General features: G+C 35.4%; 1 protein-coding gene and 1 non-coding gene across 2 annotated transcripts; one reads left to right on the forward strand and one right to left on the reverse strand.

Annotated features, from left to right (window-relative positions):
• Positions 1-1,802: 1,802 nt before the first annotated feature.
• Positions 1,803-1,875, forward strand: TRNAA-UGC (transfer RNA alanine (anticodon UGC)). The gene has a single exon. It is a non-coding gene; the product is annotated as a tRNA-Ala (tRNA).
• Positions 1,876-2,560: 685 nt separating this feature from the next.
• LOC11416753 (nuclear pore complex protein NUP155) lies at positions 2,561-12,809 on the reverse strand. Its single transcript, XM_003630896.4, has 13 exons — positions 12,651-12,809; positions 11,964-12,133; positions 11,206-11,332; positions 9,139-9,401; positions 7,285-8,935; positions 6,987-7,199; positions 6,604-6,851; positions 5,918-6,329; positions 5,523-5,713; positions 4,377-4,734; positions 3,778-3,996; positions 3,288-3,613; positions 2,561-2,996 (listed from the first exon to the last, which is right to left on the reverse strand). Exons 1-13 carry the CDS (start codon positions 12,807-12,809, stop codon positions 2,879-2,881), a joined length of 4,455 nt encoding a protein of 1,484 aa, XP_003630944.1. The 3' UTR covers positions 2,561-2,878.
• Between the last annotated feature and the right edge of the window lie 318 nt (positions 12,810-13,127).

Consider the following 13,127-nt stretch of genomic DNA (forward strand, 5'->3'; position numbering starts at 1 on the left):
AAAAACAACGCTGTTTTGAGACGACAAAATCATGAGAGAGCAAAACATGAAGTAAAAAAATTGATCTATGTGAAAATCACTTATTTAAATTAAAAGTGAAAAAATGTTTTAAAACAATATGATTTCGGGTAAAAAAAAAATACCCAAAACCATCCATTTCCGATAAGAGTAAAATTACTTTTGTTAATTCTTTCTACATTTATTATCTTTGGTAAACATTTATTATTTTCAGATTATTTTTTTTTTCCTTTTGATTCTTAATAAATTTTATCCATTTTTTGATATTATAGATATGGAAGAAAAAAATATATGAATAGAAAGTATTTAAATGTGGATGGGAATGGATGAATGTAAGAAAAAAATTATTCCATACCAAATATGGATTATGTATTTTTTGACCAAACCAAATATAAAATCATTGAATCAAAATTATTAGATCTTTTCAAAATTAAGGATATTTTATGATACATATATAAAAAAAAAAACTTCAATCTTAACGAAGGTACTTAAAACACAAGAAATAAGGGTTTGAATTTTGTTTAACGTTTTTTAAAGAAACAATTATTTTTCCTTCAAAAAAAAAAAAGAAACAATTATTTTGTTAAATTAAATTATGATTTCTACAACCAGGCAATTAGGCATTTTGTCTTTTAAGTGTTATTTTTTTTACATGCATATTTTTTTTGTCGATAGAGTAATTGAGATTTTAGAATTTAAACTTCAACCCCAATAATATCTCTGTTAATTATCAATTGAACTACATTTATGAAACGTTTATATGCATAATTATTAGATGAGTTTAACGAATACATGCAAATAATTTTAAGAAACTTTATCCAATCCTATATATACTTTTGTAGTCCTGAAAGATTTTTTTTTAGAAGTTTGTTGAAATATTTTAAAAAACAATATAAGGAAGTGACATTATATCGTTTTATTTAAGGAACTTTATAGCGAATTATTGTTAAATAACCTTACAAAAAATTATATATATGGGTTTAGCTCAGCTGGTAGAACATTTCATAATATATGAAAACTAATTATTCTAAATCGTATAAGTATCAAATGAGTTTTTTTTACATTGTTGGAGTATGATCCGTTAAACGTTTCTAAATCGTATAAGCATCAAATGAGCTTTTTTTGTTGTTACATCAAATGGACATTTAAAACTAAGAATTTCATAGATCATTTAAGTAATGTAAAATAATCATTAAATAATTATTTTACATCAAATATTGCATTATTTATGCAAGTCTTTAAATAATGAATGAAGAAATTAAAATCTTTTGTAAAAAAGTGCTTTGTGCATCTTTGAAAACTAATTATTATTTTTTTTAACTAATATAGTGGTTAGAAATTCAAATGAATAAGTGGAAATCTTGGTTTCTACTTCAACTTCTTTATGTATAATGCAATATCTCTTTCAAATGAGTCAATCTCACAAAGACACTTGTTTGTTAAAACGTAAAAGTTGTTATATCCAAAAAACAACGTTCTAAATGTCTGAACCGGAACTGATCGTTAAAGTTACTTGCAAAATACAATTTATTTGGGTTAATAACAAAAAGAAAAATGATATTTGAACAACTAATTTTTGTGACAACTTCCCTCTCATACTTACATTATATTTTTACTTTCTCTCTCTCTATTGTTTTGGTTTCTGTACCAATATTTAATTTTCTTCATAAAATTTTAGTTGTCTCAAAAGTTGTCATGAAAATTGATGTTCAAATAATAGGACTCTAACAAAAATGTGAAAACACTGTATTATAATTATAAATGAAACTAACATAATATCATGTGGGGATGTAGCTCACATGGTAGAGCGCTCGCTTTGCATGCGAGAGGTACGGGGTTCGATACCCCGCATCTCCATTTCTTTTCTTGTAATTCATCTGCAAATGTTAATCAATTTAACGGACATGATGAATGTCTTTTTGATCATACGGACACGGTGAATCAATTAACTTTTTTTAAGTTCTCGTCACAATAATTCATTATCCAATTGCAAGCTATGAAAGAGCCTAATCTTTTCTTTAAAAAAAACTTTACACCCAAAGTGTCTTTCTTTCCCTTTTTCTATGAAGCATACTCGTAAAACCCCAATACCCCATACACATTTTCAATACTCTTCATTACATTACATATATTTTGTGGTGAATAGTTATTACATTACATCCGACAAATAATCTTCTCTAAAATTAAATTCAAATCCATCACGGTATCAAGTCGTATGGGCATCAAGTGAATAAAGGTCAAAAGCGGAATCCAATTCAATTTCTTTTGATGTAATGACTAATTAAATAAGTCCAGCATACACTTAGTGAAAAATTCTTTTAATATTTTGTCACAAAAACTTGTTGAAAAATTTATTCGTATTATTACGATAGCATTGAAAATTGTATTCGTATTATTAATACAGAACCTTTACGAGGTTTGGAGTTCAAACCCCGACCACCATAAAAAAAAAAATATAGAACCTTACGGTTAGAACAACCACGAGCATTAACTATAAGAGCTCATTTGTTTTTACCTGTTGTTGTAAGAAAATATGATGATGTTTGGAAACTATACAACATTCTTCAACATTGAAGTAAAAATAAAGCATAACAGGCGTATACATATTTTTAACTGGAGTATTTGATTTGATACAATGCTTTGGACTGAAATCAATTCTCACGCCAGTAGAAAACTTCAGAGAACTAGGCTCGAATGACGGCATAGTTGACACGTCCATGGAGACTAATTTTGGAAGAAGGGGTAAAAAGGAAAGCAAAAGAAGATCACCTCCAATATGGAACATTAGAAACTTATTTCAAAATAATAATTATTTGACAAGAGCAATTGATAGTATACAACAAATATATTGCAACAAAGATCAAAATCGATCAAATGAATGAGGACTTATGAGAGACTCTTCAAGTTCTTTAAAGCCGCAGTAAACCCCTTCTGTTTGGCTCTGTGGAAGGGCTAACCTCCGTACTTCAGTCATATACCTGTAAGTAAATGTTATTCAGATCAATAATGACAATGATTTTGATTATAATGACAATGATTCACACACTTAAGGACGAAAAAATCGCTATTTTACTCTAAAAAATGAAACAAAAAAAATAATATTTTTTCAGAGTGAACAGGAATTAAAGAACGAAATAATCAGCAAATTTAATATAATGTTATATTGGGATCGAGGAATATCCACATCTAAAAAATTTTGTTGGTAAAAACAACAATGTCAACCATTAATAATTAACAATATGAATATATAAAAGTATAAAGAAGTTAACCTGTTTGCTACACTTGTGATTTTGTCCCTAATTCCTTGGCTAGCAACTGTACGTTCCAATGAGAATCCACCGCCTATTATTATGGAAGAACCAGTGGCACCTGTACCCATCCTGTGTGAATATATAGACATAGCCCACTCACGAAGTACCACTAGAACAGATCTCAGCATCCGTAATCTAAGATTTGGGGATGGCAAAATTGCCCCATTTGATAACAATTGATCATATGCGTTCAATACAGGTTCTGCTGCACCCTTACAAGCAGAAACAAGGGCTCTCGCAACATCTTCATCTCCAACGGATTCAACCCCTGTATTTAATCTCTCCTACAAAAAGACATGTATTCATATACAAGTTAAGAGTATTATAAATTCACCAAACCCTGCCTGCCCAAACTGAAAGATACTCTAGAGAGTACAAGGGAAATATAAAAACTATAAAGAAGCGTTTACAGATAATATAAATTGTCAACAAAAGTGAGAAAATATACCAGTGCAGCTTTCTCAAGGTGAAGACAAATAATGTCAAGCTGAAAAACAGTTCCATCACCAGGATAAAGGCGGGGCCCAAGTCTCTTTAGCACAGAGCAAGCTTCAGCAATGCCACCTCCTGAAATAGCTTGATCTATAAGTCGAGCCCATGTCTCTCTGACAATGCTACTGTCACTATCACCAGAATAGTTAGCAAAGTACAGCATCTCCAGGCATGTCTGAAAGAAAATTATGACAATGTTATCAACAAGAATAATACACAACCAAGACTGGCCAAGCAGAACAGTGGCAGATACAACACAAATCACGAGACCGTGATGCTTCAGTTGGTTTGACAAGACAGAAAAGGTAAATCATGTCACAAAAAAGAAAGAAATGGCAAATAGTTGGACAGAAGAGTAAAGAGAGTTGCAAAGTTATTATAAGTATAGAGACCTCAAATTCCTATTTTTCTATCTTAAAAAACTAATCAAACAATGTATCCTATCCTTTCCCTCAACCAAACAATACATGTCTTAGAAATCGTGGAAATAAATAGCTCAGAATAATTCTACACGCACGTGCACCCACACATACAGCCAGAAAGAGAAAGAAGTACCTCCCAGAGTTTAAAGGGAACAGCATATTCATTATATAACTGTGTTATGCTCTTCAAATCTGATGATAGCTCTTTGGCTTTCTCGCGTGTTGCATTTGCAAAATTGGCATCAACAGTTGGACTGGCATCAGAGACTAAACCATTTTCAACAGAATTGGATGTGCTGTGTAAAACCTCAGAACTGGAAGCCATATGCTCTAGTTCCTCTTTGATTTTTATCTGAAACCGAAGAACAGCAAGCTTCCCTTCAAGCATATCTAGTAATCCAGTGTCGCTGGAACTCCGAGTAGAACTAACCAACCCATCGCTATTTGTTGCATTCTTTGCCTGTAAAACTGCATTGCTTAGGTATTGACACCTAATTTTACAAAACAAAAAACTATAAGATGTCTGTGCAAGCAAGCCGAAACTATTCAGGCGATCTGACGTTCTACAGATTACAGAATCATGTAGAGGTCTGATGTGGAAAAGGGGAATCAATGATATATGTGTAAAATGCAGAATCTTGAACTAAAACAAGTACAGATTTATACACGTTGACAGACTTATGTCATTCAAAACACATAACAAACAATGCTTATTTGAAAACTAAACTTACATAAGGATTCGCGATTCGGGGATTAATTTTCATGTTTTATATGGTTAGATCAAGTGTCAGCTTTACCGTCTTTCATGAGTGTTGATGAATAACAGCACATAAACCCATCTAAAATATAAGTGGCGAAAAAGCTCCAACTTCAACTCTGATTGACATAAGAATTCTTGAAATAACAGACTTCAAGGTTCTCTTTTTCGCTATGAAATGTATAATTGTATATTAACACACTGGGTCTAACTCATCCACTAAAGCTAATTCAACGGGGTAGGATTGTCCTAACCATTATAAGGGGTGTACTTTGGCCAAATACCCGCCAATGTGGGATCTTGACAGTTTTATGCGTGATGTCGTTCGTTATTTGGCAAAAAGTTCAGCTTGACATCATAAACTGTGAATACATTAAAAAGATGAGATCCAACTATGATGACAATATTCACTAATGTGATCTATCCTGATGAGATTTGAAGCAATTAAGCGACAAACTATTTAGAAATCCAGAAGCTTCCAAAGAGAAACAGAAGAAATGACAAGGAAATTGAGAAATTGACCTCTGCTCAAGAGTAGGAACTCCATCAGTAGAAGGCCTTCCGGCCAGTCTTAGCAATGCATGAGCAGCAAGCATGTGTTGCCGCTTCAACACATAATACCGTGCCAAAAGTTCAAAGTACTTGACTTGATTGGACGACATAGGTGCTCCCGATTGGCCCATTGGAGAAGTTGTTGCAGTCACAGCACGAACCTAGCAGATAGGGAAAACAAAAGATTGCGAAGATAATTAGCAAGATACAAATTTTTCAAAGAAATGTAATGAAAAACATGAATAGTATGTAGTTTCTGCATGCAAAATGTATACAACTATTTCAAAAACACAATATTTGTGCTTTTGACCAAGTGAACATTAGTCCATTAACAAATTATTAGAGAGAAAGGAATAATAAGCGACCTCATGTATGGGTGTACGACCAGCACTTTTCAAGAAGGGCAATAGGTCAGGGCCTCCATACTCCAACAATTCATTCTCAAGACCTAAGTCTATCATAGCCTGATAAAGATACTCATGGAAAATTCTGTCGGGTGATTGGACACCCAGCTGAACAATTTGGCTTATATACTTTTTCCGAGAGGCTGGATCAAGTGCAGATTGTGAAGCAGATCCAATGGGAGAACCAAATTCCTTCCGTGAGGGGTCACCTTTAAGAGACCGCAGCGCACTGATGATTATTTCATAACACTGCTCACGCTGAGCAAGTGCTTGTTCTCTGACCGTGGCATCAATTTCATCATTATAAGCATCGCCTGCAGGGTCGATAGCCTGTGCCTTCTGAAGAGGTAAGCAAACTACAGCTTCATAAAACCTGCAATAGGAGAGTGTGTTTGACGTTCAGATTGATGGCATGCTAATCATAGGCCATAAAAACTAACGATGATACATGACATGGAAATTGTTATAAATAGTGAAGTTTTACTATTATTATTAGTAATTTGTAATTGGCCCATTAGTCATTGGTCAGGCCCATAAGGTTAGAATAGCCTATATAAACACATTAGTGGTTGTATATCATTTATCTCTGAAATATAATATTCAGTTTTCACAGAAATGGAGAAGAGCCAGGTAACAAAAATATATACCTTAAATCCTCAAAACGTTTGCAAACAGTACGTAAGTCTGCAGACTCTGGAACTTTGCTTAAGGCATTCAATGCCTCCCGCGCGAGAGTCTCCTTTTCCTCATCATCTATAGTCACAGCAGCTCTCTCCAGGGCTTCCACGGCTAAGAAGAATTTGTAATCAGATTCCTTATAGTAGCTCGGGCAACCCTCTCTTAATCTCTTACTAATGTCATCTACAGTTCCCCTACCATCTGTACCAGTGTAATACTGAAGCAATGTAATGTGTTAAGAAAACTTATTATCATATAAGTTCATAAAGCTAATTCAAGAGAAGAACTTCCATTGACGTGTAAACTTTTGAAGATAAAAATTATTTCATGGATTGCCTAAACAATGTTCTACCTCCATTAGAGCAGATATAAGCCTTGTAGCAAGATGGTCACCCTCTTCAGAACAAACTAGTTGATGAAATGTTAACTGAACTAGGGCTTGTTGAAGGTTAGCATCAAATCCTTGAATCAGACGAGTGACATGATGCTGTGAGAGAAGTTGAAGCAAAAAGAGAGCTTCACCAGATCTAAGGAGCAACTGCCTAATGCACTCCATTGCCCTCACCTGTGGCACAACAAACAGAAGTGAGAAACTAAACTAATAGCTTTAAAAATAACATCAGTGCAACCATTTAGCAATATAGGCCCACCTCCATGGCAGCTAATTCTGCAGGACTGTACGGCAACCTTTGCCTTTTATTTGCGGCTCCACCGCCATTAGACTCCATATTTTTGGAATATGCACCGAACAAGGTTCTTACCATACTTCGGTCACCAGCACCCAATGCAGAACCACCACCATATAGAATGGAACCACTTACATCTCCTAATCCTGCTACACAACCATAGAGTCCTCTCCTCTGGTTCCTTCTAGATCTTAAGAATTTTTCTAAAGATCGAAGTTTGTGTTCAAGGACTTGCATAGCCTCGATGGATAGTCTACATACAACTACCCCATTTTCAAATGAAGTGCCTGAAGCACTTAAACTTCCTTTTATAACCATTACAGGTAGTTCCCATAGAGGAAAGAGTAATCTAGATGAACACAAACAGAGCCCTTCATGTGCACCTGAAAAAACAGGCTCAGCCTCCTGAACAACCTGGCCCATGCTAAATCCACCAGCAGCTGTTCTTGTGTTTGATAATGCATTACTGCCTTCAAGTTGTGGCATGCCAACAAGTCTTGGATCCTCAAAAGCTTCAGCTGCCTTCTCTGCAATAACATTGCTGATAAAGTTTTCAGAATGTACTATCCTCGAAGCTAGCATTAAACACATCGCAGAAGCCTCTCCGGCTCCAAAACGATTGAAGAAATCTTCTAAAACTGATCTCGGAGAACTGGACTCTAATAGCCGCCTTAAAATGTCTAATGGCCTGTTAAAAACAATTTCCATCATGCCCATGGTGCTGAAGATGACAATCCTCCTCCTTGGCAGTATATGTTGGGTTGAGAGATCTCCTCTTGCCCACAGTTTGCCAGACGCCCTTTCACATGATTCCATTGAGCTCTCGTAACCACCAAACTCAATTTCTGAGTATAGAGACTGAACAGTAGCTGAAGTGTCTGGTAGAGGTAAAACATCGGCCACAGAAAGCATTCGTCCTTCAACTGGTAAAGAAGATACAGTTTCCCGTAATGCCCGGGAACTCCTCGTACCTGTTCCTAGATTTCCTGATGGTGAGGACTGAGTGCTCGAATCCCTGTTTAAAACAAGGAGTGAAGGCATAGTTGGAGGTGATGCATCAGAAAGGATAAGAGTTCCAGCAGAATAATAGGCTGCCTCGACTTTCAACGAGAGATCCTCATTTTGAGGTCTACCAGCAAGAGCCATGGTTCCAAAGGTGAGACCGCCACTAACACCCCAAGGAGGAGAAGGCCGTGTTGTGACAACCTTTAAACAGCTAGGCTTGTGATGGCTGGTGTTGAATCCATTCAGGCTTCCGCTAGAAGGAGAGGTGGATAGGTACATCCTTCTACCATCTGATAAAACAGCAACAAGATGTAGCGATTTCGATTCAAGGGTAGATAAGGGTGAGATGCAAACAATAGATGGCTTTGGTGATCGACTTGATACTCTTGATCCACTTGATTGTCTACCTCCATGATGTGCATCTTTGTGATTGACAAGATTCCTTTCTTCAGCAATTTTCTTTAGTGGCCCATCACCAATTGGTCCAAGAACATAAACCTGAAGCTTCATCTCTTCAGTCCGTGCATACAATATCTGTCTCTCATTGTCAAAAACCATTTCAACAACAGGGTCAACAGCTCCAAAATTGAATACATTTGGTATGACCCATCTGCAAATAACAGCTAAGACAAGTTACTAAGGAATTGGCAAATAAACATTTACCTGCAAAAATGAGGTGACTGCATGTGTATGTGTGAGTGAGCGCGCTTATATATCATTTGCAAAATAAACATACTATTCTAAGATAAAAATGAAAATGAGCAGTGCAGTTAGTAATAATATAACACAAAAGATTAAAAAAGCAGGAAGTACCTTGAAATTACACTTCCTAGACCAGCAGTGACGCATACTTTTCTGCAGCGCTTTTGCCATCCTGAGCCAGTTGAATAAATAAGCTCATATATGTGGCCATCACGACCAGCAAGGAAAATGCGGCCCTTATCAGTACATGCCACACTTGTCATCGTAACCCCATCGGATGGTATTGTATAATCTGGCAATGGCTGTAACGAAACTTCTGCAAATGGATCTGAGCCATCTGCTCCTCCAGAGCAGCACACTCCAACTAAAATTAACTGATAAAAAGAATGGGGTAAGTAACGGTACTTCCCTCACATGGAGGTCTGAAAAGAACATACTGCACTGGTTTAAAGAAAACTTGCTACCTAAAACCCTTTAATTGGTGGATAAAAGGATCTTGTAAGATGTTCTCGTGGAAAACTTAGCAGCATGTAGTGAATAACTAACAAAATCACCACACAAGTATTAAAAATCTTGGGAAAGAAACTACAGAAGAATACCAATATGCAGTTGGATTTTCTATTTCAGGTGATTCTCTCTAAAGGACATAAACAAGACTCAAAGACCTTGTTAATTTGATAATATTAGTTTCTCTACTCTATTTATCTTCTGGAGGATTTACCAAAATCCTAATTATTTCCTTCTATTTACCCTGATTTTTTAATAAATTTATTCATTTATAAAGGAAATCATGGTTAACCATTTAAATGCTGCCGCCAAGCTTGAATAATCCCGCAGAGAAAATAGTAGCCTTAACATTAGCTAAATCACCCTCCCTTTCTAAAGTGTACTTGGTGCCTATACTATTGATTCTATTAACTTGTAAAAGGAACCAAATATCGGTCTCATGTACTCGAAGTCTAACCCTTTAACGCAACACCGTGGACTCGTACAAAAATGAGGGCATGAATAAGTCAGAAAGAAGACTAACAAATAACTTATGATCTTTATCAATGCTATTGGAGAACTTTAGGGAAAGTAACTATCTTTTGCTCAATTCCAACCAAGGTAATATTCAACCACAGAAAGAAAACCACATAAAACAGGTTGATATATTCTCTATCAAGAGTTCAGACAATAACAACCAGGTCCTTTATCACTAGAGGGAGTCAGCTACATGAATCAATTGACCTCATAAAATCCTATGATGCATTTGGTCCAAAAAAGACTAATTACCTTTAAATCTCTCTTACTGGATTGGTCTATAAATTTCATTGTGCTCTCTCTACCTCTAATTATTGGACTATTCTACATCTGTATACTTTTCTTACAAGTGTTTCTACATGTCTTCTTCATACATGACCAAGCCACCTAAGACGAACTTCTACATTTTTACCATCTTCGTGATAAGAGAGTACACCAAATTTTTCACTGATGGTTGTATTTCTAATTCTATTTTGTCTTGCGTAACCACTGTCCACTTATCCATTGTAACATTTTCTGTGACAGTAAGTTTAATTTCTCGTTGACTTTTATACCACTCACAATTCAATTTCATACAACACTCCAGATAGCATTCAATTATAAGACTTGAGAATCAAGAAGATATAGCACTTCAACCAATGAAAGGAACAGTGTTCAGTTCAAAAGAATTATCATTGTTTAGTAGAAATGGCAACCTATTAGGTTTCTATATTGAGTTTAACTCTTCCTTACAAAATCAGCTTGTAATGTGAGGGATACAGCTGTTTATAAATTATTTTCAGACTTTAACTATTTTCAATGTGAGACTTGGGTTTTTCCCAATACACGTCTCATGCCCAACACTATTGGGCTTGATATTAGGGTAATATGGTGGACAGCCCTAATCAATATGATGATCTAATACCATATTAGATTTCTATATCGAGAATAAATTGTCCTTACAAAACCGGCTTGTAAGGTAAGGGGTGCCACTTTTTATAAACTCTTTTCAGATCTTATCTTTTTTCAATGTTCCTAATTCAAACTAACACAAATGATGTTGCTCGGGTAAAAAATAAGCAATTTACCTTGTCGAAACACAATGAACAACTTCAGAAGCACAATATTTTAGAACACAATTCGTTGGAAGTGAATTAAAAAATAGATGGCCAATACCTCAACAGGGGTTGCTAAGATTAAAAGATACTGGATAGCTTCAACAAAAACACCATGCTTTGATTTTGCCAGACCAACAGCACAAATAGCTTGTTCCTCGCCACTATATTCAGGACACTGACCATCCCTAAGGAAGCAGCAATGTTAGATTAGAAGTACATTATCACGTTTAAAATATTGGTTCAACTAAACAAGAATAAAAGTAGTATACAACAGTCGAAACAAATTTTAGTCACCTAAAACATTCCTTCACCTAATTATTTACACTAATGATCAAATAGCCAGAGTACTTATATAACAGAAATATAAGTTATACAATCAAAAAAACAGAACTCAAAGAAATAGTATTTTTAATTTTATCTAGAAATTTTTATGGGGGGTTAAATCTTTTTTCTAAACCAAATGCTTAAATGCTTAGTCAGAAATTCCCCTGCAACAATGGTACAACAATTACTCAGACTAATAGCTTAAACTGTTACAGAGGACCGGCTAGAAACACCCTAGTAAGAATTTATGAAACAGTCTATGGGGTTCTCTATTGTCACAAATGCAGACCATTGATAACGTAAAAGGAAACATACGGAAACTTAACAAATGGGGTATTAATAAAGAGGGGGAAAAGAGTTCACTAAAAAACATAAGCTTCTTGAACTGCCTAACAAGAAAATATAGGAGGCAACTTAAACAAAACATAGGACGTGTCCAGTCTCAGCCTCTAAACTAAATGAAGTTAGACTCATCATCATCACCATACTTACCACTTATCAAAACGCCAGAGGAACAAAGAATTGTCAACTGACGCCCATGCCCTACGTATTTCAGGAAATATTCCACAAAAAGCAGTTCCTTCCCCACCAGCCGCATTGTATCTTTCAATAAGAACAGGAGGCAACTCCCATGTATTTGCTACCTCAACCAAAGGGGGCCACTGAAACAACAACAAAATGCAATCAATCAGAGAAAACGTGGAAAACTGAACCACAAGCTCACTAAGGAGCTGTTTGAATTGGTTTATTTGAATTTATCTATGCATTTTTAGACAATTTGGAAGAACTTATAAAAACAGCTTACGACGTGTTCATAAGTTCCTTTAAGCTTATTTTCGTAAGCTGTCCACAATAGCTTATGAAAACAGCTTATACAAAAACGGATTAACTTTATTTTGTCTTTTGTAATAGAAACAGCTTATTTTCATAAGCACTTATGCTATAAGCTGCAAATTAAGTTGTTTACCCAAACATGACCTAATATTATTGTATCACTCTCTTAAACCCTATAACCTGTAATGTACCCAGATTACATGTAGCAATTTCATTAAACTTAAAATTGAATTGGATATTTGAACTTTGTCTTATGAACATTGAATAAATCAAAAGTAAAATCACATGGAAAATAGAATTGAATCTAAAAAACAGGAATTGGAGAGAGTGAAGAATGAAAGGTACCTCTCTAGGGTGAGTTGAATAAGGATGACTGGCATATCGGGAAGCTTCTAGAGATTCTTCGAGGTCGAGCTGAGAAGAAATTTCACGGCCAATTCGATCACTGACGACAAGACCGGCGTTGGTGACATCACGAATCACAATCTCGTCTTCCCACGACATTCCACCACCGATGAGAGAGAGAGAGAGAGAGCGGTGGAATCAAGTTCAAACCCTCTTTCGTGAAACTAGAGAGAGAAACAGTTAGAGAGAGAGAGAGTGTGTGTGTTTTAAGAGTGAGAGAATAAACGGCGATGTAGGGTTTTGGGGTGGGTTTCGTAAATTTCAGAGTGGCGGGCAAAATTTCCGGTCATAAAAATAAAAATAAAAACTAATATTTATTGCAAATCCTCCTCGTTCAAATTCACGTTTCAAATAATAGCGTGAGATCAAAACATAAAGAGATTCACGGGGTTTAAAAAAAAAAAAATCCTTTTTTGT

This window comes from Medicago truncatula, chromosome 8, assembly GCF_003473485.1.
Source record: "Medicago truncatula cultivar Jemalong A17 chromosome 8, MtrunA17r5.0-ANR, whole genome shotgun sequence".
Lineage (NCBI taxonomy): Eukaryota > Viridiplantae > Streptophyta > Magnoliopsida > Fabales > Fabaceae > Medicago > Medicago truncatula.

Coding starts and splice junctions, on each gene's coding strand:
- LOC11416753 (XM_003630896.4), bottom strand. CDS start 12,809: ATGTCGTGGGAAGACGAGATTGTGATTCGTGATGTCACCAACGCCGGT. Junction 12,134..12,650: donor ATTCAACTCACCCTAGAGAG/GTACCTTTCATT, acceptor TTGTTGTTTCAG/TGGCCCCCTTTGGTTGAGGT. Junction 11,333..11,963: donor CTCTGGCGTTTTGATAAGTG/GTAAGTATGGTG, acceptor CTGCTTCCTTAG/GGATGGTCAGTGTCCTGAAT.